The 7,336-nt window shown below is 44.0% G+C and overlaps 1 protein-coding gene across 1 annotated transcript; it reads right to left on the reverse strand.

The window, feature by feature from the left end:
- On the reverse strand, positions 1-2,660 carry LOC141541599 (immunoglobulin superfamily member 1-like). The gene is made up of 3 exons (XM_074265885.1): positions 2,627-2,660; positions 1,848-2,126; positions 1-308 (listed from the first exon to the last, which is right to left on the reverse strand). The coding sequence occupies exons 1-3, from the start codon at positions 2,658-2,660 to the stop codon at positions 1-3; spliced, it is 621 nt and encodes a 206-aa protein (XP_074121986.1).
- Positions 2,661-7,336: the final 4,676 nt, after the last annotated feature.

Raw genomic sequence — 7,336 nt, forward strand, 5'->3', positions numbered from 1 at the left:
CTAGTCACCAAGCACAGTCAGCTCCACGGCTTGGCTAAGAAAGGATGCTCTTTGTGGGGGTGTCTTCTTGTAGTAAATACAGCTATAGCTGCCAGTGTCCTCCGTCCCCACAAATGGAAGTGAAAAGTCAGCTCTGGGCCCTGCAGGGATCTGTAGCAGTAAGGGCTCCAGGCTCTTTGCATTCAGCAGGGCAAAATTGTAGTCCTGAGTGGGGGACTGTGCAAACATTTGGCACCAGATGGTCACTGTTTTTCCTGGCAATATCAAAGATCCAGGGGAGGCTCCAATGTTGGGTTTGGGAAGCATTCCTGAGAAAGGAGGAAGGAAGAAAGTTAGAGACCTGATCTCTGCCATCCCATTCAATCATTCCATGAAAACATCCAAGCAGAGAAAAAGGGTGGACTAAGCATGCCTGATCAGGCCCATTTGCACAGTCCTGTAGGCCTGGGGTAGTCGGTACGAGGGCTGCTTGGTCACCTTGAGAAAGATGTTCTAGGCCCAAAAAAGGCTGTGAATCTACAGAACAATGGAGGACAAGGAATAAGGCCCATTCAGACCTTTCTCTTACATTTTAAGGTTTGAAAATCTCTGTCTTCTCTTCCAAATAATTCCATAACTGAGGGATAGATAGATCTTGAGATTCCCCGGCCTCAATTTCCCCACACTATAGCAGGTCCTTGTCCATTGTGCTTACTGCAGTGAAACCAGAGCAGGAGCTGCTAGAGGAGAATGGGGGCTCCTTCTGAGCTCTGCTTTTCCTGCACTCCATCATCTATCAGTAACTTCCTGTTCAGTGAAGGAGCCCCAAAGATTTAGGGAAGGGGTCCTTGCTACCTGAAGACAGTAGCAGTCCCAGGGATCACAGGGTTTGAGCTCTAGCATCCCCATTAGACCATCCAGACCATTAGAACATGAGCTTCATGTCATGAAGGGAGGAACTGAGTTCCAGAAGGCCAGGACTTTCACATAGTCACCCCACCAGCATCTAGGGGGACAGGTGTGTGAAGTTATATCACAGTCACCAAATCTGAGGCTCCTCCTCCCTTTACCAGGCTATCTTCTATCACAAGCCAAATGGACAGTAGCTTGGGGTGCTGAGAAGAGCCCAGTGCTAGAGTGGACCCAAGGGAGAAGTAAAGACGGCATGCTGGGAAGGACCAGGACAGAAGGGCTTTACAGGCAGGGGAAACAAGATGAGCAAAGACAGAGAGATGGGACATGATGGGTGTTGGGGGAAGCATCTGCCCAGGATGAAGGGAATATAAGGAGGACAGAAGGGAACACTGGGAGACAGAACGGGGCTGGTGGGATATTGGCAGTGTGAACCCAAAGAAGAAAGGAAAAGTTCATCTAGGTAAAGTTTCCACTGTAAAAGCTGGGTGCCGCTGCTCCCAAAGGCGGCTGTGTATGCCTCAGGGAGGAGCATCCTGGCTTGAATGGCTGAGTCACCAAGGGACCCTGAGCAGATGAGGGGAGATCCCTGGATTTGCTGCTAGGAGACATGGCTCCTCATCCTGTCCCTGGCACGTAAAATCCCGCTGACCTGCTCGAGTCCCCTTATTTTCTCTCCAAGCCTCAGTTTCCCCATCTCTAAAAGAAAAATCATTATGTGAGCTCTCCTCCTGGCAGAATTATTGAGGGGAAATATTTCTAAACTTTATAATCTTAACCTCAGAGTGGGTGAGGCAGGTGTTCTCAGAGCCTAGGGAGGTGGTTGGTGAGGGGAGACAGTTAATAAAGACTGACAGTTTTCCCTTTTACTCATCAACTCTCTAGAGATGGATCAGGGGCTCCTCTCCCCGGATTTGGGTTTCCCCAAAGGAAGGTTTGATAGCAGCACCCCTCACCTGTCATCACCATCAGGGCCAGGGGGTCACTGAGCTCTGACCACAAGGGCCCCTGCCCAGAGCGGCACCTGTAGCTCCTGGCATCTGTCCAGTCATTCACACTCCTGAGCACAAAGTCCGCCTGTGACCATGAATCATTTCTCTCCTCTCTGAGCTCTCCATCCTTCCAGAGCTGGAATTTGTCACTCCCCAGTCGTCCCTGGCACCTGAGGGTCACATCTGCTCCCTTGGGGACAATAGGACTGGGAACAGCCCAGAGGGTGGGTCTTGGGAGGATTTCTGAAGAGGAAACAAATTTGATTTTTAGGGATTCCTCTGGAGCCAGTGTTTCTCCTCCACATCCTGAAGTCCCTCCTTTCATCACCCCTTCCATTCCTTGCCATGGTGCCTGTTTTCCTCCCTGCTTAACCCAGGAGTGGAGTTCTGGGTTGATCTGAGACAAAGACTGAAAGGCGAACATTGCGCTTTTGGGGCAGGACTCACCCATCTGTGCCCTGACCTCCCAGTGCAGACACAGCCCTGTAAGAGAAGACCAGGTTACAGATGGCTCCCCTCCAGCCCATGCTGACTTCTTCCCCAGCCCTTGCCAACGACCCTGATTCTCTAATTCTGCTTTGATCAAAATATGAAGGGGGATCCCTGTGAGCAGAGACTGGGTCCTTCTTTGCCTCCAAAGATTCTGACTCCTCTTTAGGTTTTCTCCCTGTCCTTCTGACTCAGTCAGCCAAGGGTCTTGGCACAATATCCCTCCCTCGCCAGGCTTAACCTTGGAGACTCACCTATGGAGAGCAGCAAAGTGAGTGTGGAGTCCATGGTGGGCCTTCAGCTCTGTCCTAATCTCTACTGTGGAGAGGACCAGAGGCTGCAGGACTGGAGACTGGTCCAGGATGTGGTGGGCAGCCCTTCTACCTCAGGCCTCCTAAACCCTGGCCCCACAGTTTCCGCTGTCATACAGATGAAAGGGACTATGGTCCTCCAAGGCTTATTTCTGAATGAATTAGAGTGACTACAAGTAGATGAAACCTGGAAAGGATTGTGGAATATGATGGATATTTAATGTTAAAGACAAAAGAAGGTGATCTGTGGCCTTCACACCAAGTCTAATTACCAAGATTGAGCACAAACACTTAAGTCCACAGCTCTGGAAGACTGACTTCCTATCCTTCACTTGGGAGATGCATGGGCACATGTTCCATGGCTGGTAGAACTTCTGGGTAAGTGTCATTTGCTGTCTTAGTATGAACATCATCACCAGCAGCCACCACACCCACAGTGACAACAACAGTGGAATCATTGTAAAGTACTTTCAGCTTGGCAAATATTTTACATAGGTGTTCTCATTTGAGCCCCACAACATGTGAGGTAGCTATCACACCTTCCAGATTTTACAGATAAGATCACTGATGTAGACAGAGTTCAATTCCCTCCCCAGATTCTCTGAGTCTGGTTTGAACTCAGCCTTTCCTGATTCTAATCAATTAAAATCATGAATCAAAATGCAGATGATTTGTTGCCCTTAATCTGCAAGTATATAAATGCCTCGGAAATTCCATCTCCTGGAGGAGGCCAAAATGGTCCCGCCTTCCAATGGAGGACTGTCCAGCACTGGTGTTGGCTGCTCTGCTTGCCCTTTGGTCAGACTTTCTGCATACGCTTATGTTAGCTGGTTGACTAGGACATATCAAGGGTCAATCAGAACAGTCACTGACTGTTCTGGGCTGTCTTGCCCATCATCAGTCAATAATCTGTTGGCACAGAGTCCCATGAGACAGTTGGCATGCTACCTAGAAAGACCCCAGCTCAAACTCAATGACCATTTATCAAGCTTCTGCCATGTTGCCTGACCTGTGCTAATTGCTGGGAATTCAAAGAGCAAAAAGAAATAGATCAATCCTTTTGGAGCTTATTCTTTACTGGCAAGGTCAAAAATAGATTTCAGTATAAGCACTTATGCATGATGAATTTGCAGGTTAAGAGTCCACTCTCGTTTAAATGATTGTTAATGGTAGTTATAGACAAGGCAACCAGCACACTGGACATTTCAGTGAGATATTAAATATTAGGAAAGGAAAGATCATTCCCTTTGAGGACAGGCTAAAAGAAGTGAGATCTATTTAGCCTTTTATTAATAGCCTGGGAGACATCACTGGTTTCTTTATTTTTGAAATACATTTTTTATTAATCTTTTTTGATGTTTTGTCTTTTCAGAATTTCTTCCGTCATTCCTTTTGAACTTCTTCACAGAGCATTTTCTCATAAAACGAATGACATTTTACAGGGAAAAAAGAAACAAATGAAGGGGAAAATGATCAAAGTTAGTCAATCACTCATAGAAGCTTGAAAATACCTTTATTGTTTCAAACTCATGAAGTTCCCCTTTGCAGAAGAGTGAGCTAAGAATGTCTTCTCATTTTTTTACCTTAATAATGTTTGACTTGGGTAATTGAGAAAAAGCGGAAAGTGGTAAGGATTTAATAATTAGTAGAGAAAAATAATCATTTTGATTGAGAAATTCTTGGGATATTATGAATCTTAGAGGAGGAGAAGATAATTTTAAAACTGAAGATAAGATAGAAAGGAATATTCCAAGTCTATAAATGTGACCAGAGAATTTGAGGAATGTAACTTGTGCTCTTATTTTTATAAATTTGATGCCGTTCTCTATATGGTTGAGATATAAAAACTTTATCAGAGAAAATTGCTTTGAAATTTTTCTACTATTATATTTGCAAACAGTATTTTTCTCTAACCTGTATCTCCTGTTTATTCTATTCTTTCTCTCCTTTCCTCTATTCTGCCTTAAAATTGTTTTGTGTCTGACTACCTTTTCCCCAATCTGCCATCCTTTCTATCTTTTTCCCTTCTTCTCTTATTCCCTTCTCCCATTTCCTGTGGATATGGTAGATTTCTATACCCAACTGAGTGTGTGTGTTATTCCCTCTCTGAACCAGTTCTAATGAGAATAAGGTCCAGTCACTCTTTCTTCCTTTCCCACTTTTCTCCTCCACTATAAAAGCTTTTTCCTGTCACTTTTACTTAAGATAATTTCTTTCATTCTGCTGTTTTTGTTTCTCCCAGCTTATTCCTTTCTCAGTCCTTAATTTTATTTTCTCTAGATATCATCTCTTCACATTCAACTAATACTCTCAGCATATACATGTATATCTATATCTATCTATCTATCTATCTATATATATGTAATCTATATCAATATATATCAATATATCTATATCTATATATCTATATCTATATCTATATATCTATCTATATCTATCTATATCTATATCTATATCTATATCTATATCTATATCTATATCTATATCTATATCTACATCTATATCTATATCTATATCTATATCTATATCTATATCTATATCTATATCTATATCTATATCTATATACCCCTGAGTTCAAATCTGGCCTCAGACACTTAACATTTCCTAGCTGTGTAACTCTGGGCAAGTCATTTAACTTCAATTACCCAGGAAACACAAAAGAAACGGACAAACATCATATTCTAAGTCCTCCAATCGCTTAATGTAGAAACAGCTGAATAATCTTTGGTTTTGTCTTCATGATTCTTGAATTGTTAATTTCTGGGAAAGATGCATTAAGGAACAAATTTATTAAGGGTGAGGGAGAGGAAAAGAGATAGAAGAAGAGAAGAAGGGAAAAATTTCCTTTGCAAAAAGTGCCCAAATATTCAGCTTATATTGTCGTTGAGTGTGGTTTCTCTTGGTATGTTCTTGGTATCAGTTTTCCTCTTATTCAAGGTTCTTATGTTCAGCTGAGTGTAGGTCACTTCCTGTGGATCTTCGGCCATGGGAACCTGAAGGAGAAATAGAAGAGGGAGAGAACAGGGAGAAATTAGGAGCAGATGTTCTTAATCTATTTGTGTGTCATGAAATCTTTGAAGACTCATCTGCCAAAAGCAATAGATGCCTTCCCATTCTCATACTTTTAGATACATGAAATATACTTCATAGAATTATGAAGGAGATAAAGGACATTGAAGCACTGTCATTGAGGTGTTATAGAAATATTCACAATAATTTAAGATATCCTCATTTTAGAGGCATTGAATGGCATTCCTGGAGACAGAAGACAGAATAGGGTTAACTCACCCATGGTCCCCTTGTTGTCTCTCCAGTCTCTTCTTCATCTGAAGTGAAGAATAGATTTCATCATTCCCAAGCTCCCAAGACCCGGATTCCCTTCTATTATTCCTCTTCACCCTCTCCCCCTGGGGCCAGGATTCTGTCATCTCCTTCAACAGATAACTTACATGGCCTTTCCTCTCTGGGTGCCTCAGCATGATGGGGCTGGCAAGTATTTGAAGGGAGACAGTAGCAACAAAAACAGCTAGAGTAGGAAGAAAGGGAAGACATGGGATAAGCGGCTGGAGTTCACTCTCAGATTTTCTATTAGCATTTTCCCCTCCTCCCAATCTCTTCCTGCTAAAGAGAGTCTGGGTTACATGGGAAAAGAAAAAAAGGGCACCATGGGAGGAGGAGCTGAGTTTCCTTACCTTGTACGGATGCATCCCTGCAAAGATCCTGGTGAGATACACATGAAAAGAGAAAGAAGCAAGGTCAAGGAAGATCTTAGAGGAAGAAAATTTAAGCCTTACCCATCTCTGTTTCATCCTCTTTCCCCCAAACTTACCCAGTAGTACAAGCAAGAGAAGGCAAAGGAATAGGAACAGAAAGCAAACATAGCTGAGGATGATGATGAGGCTGTTACTTGGCTCTGAAACTAGGTGAGGGGAGAGAGAAGAGTCAACATAAATGACTGTGCTAAGCAATGCTCACACTTCCCCTATAATTGCCACCGCATTTTCTTTTCTTATCCCCATCTTCCCATCACCACGAACATCCAACAGTTTGTACAAATCACACTGAGGGAGGGTTTATCTCTTGGAATAAGAGTGAGGTAGACAGAAACCCGAATAACAACGTATTTGTCAAGTAAGACGTAAGGAGGAATGCTTTATGTCCCAGCTCACACACTGGGTCCTCATTAGCCGGGAAGTGAGGACTGGGTGAAAGTCTCTATAGATTCTCACACTGTGTTTCTGGGCAGAAGCAAGGCCAGGCTTTCAGTTCCTTGTAGGGGCTGAGGAATGGAGTGGTTACCAGTACCTTCCTGCTGTGTTCCTCTCACCTCTTACTTCTCTTACTAGAAGCTCCAGGGCATCACTCGGCTGCTTCCAGAGACTTTCATTGGTGCCCAGCTGATAGCTGCAGCAGTAATTGCCAGAGTGCTCGGGGGTCACATGGGTGAAGATGAATCTGCCCCCATCTTCATGGGCTTCCATGCTGTGCAGGATTCCCTCAACCCCCTCCTTGTACAGAGCAAACCGAGGAATCCATGAGGGTCCCCGGCAAAGGAGGGTCACATTGCTCCCCGAGGCTACCTCTAGACCAGGCCAGGCTGAGAGAGAAGCCTTGGGGAGTGTATCTGGAAACACAAAGAAAGACCCGAGATGC

This window comes from Sminthopsis crassicaudata, chromosome 1 (genome assembly GCF_048593235.1).
Source record: "Sminthopsis crassicaudata isolate SCR6 chromosome 1, ASM4859323v1, whole genome shotgun sequence".
NCBI lineage: Eukaryota > Metazoa > Chordata > Mammalia > Dasyuromorphia > Dasyuridae > Sminthopsis > Sminthopsis crassicaudata.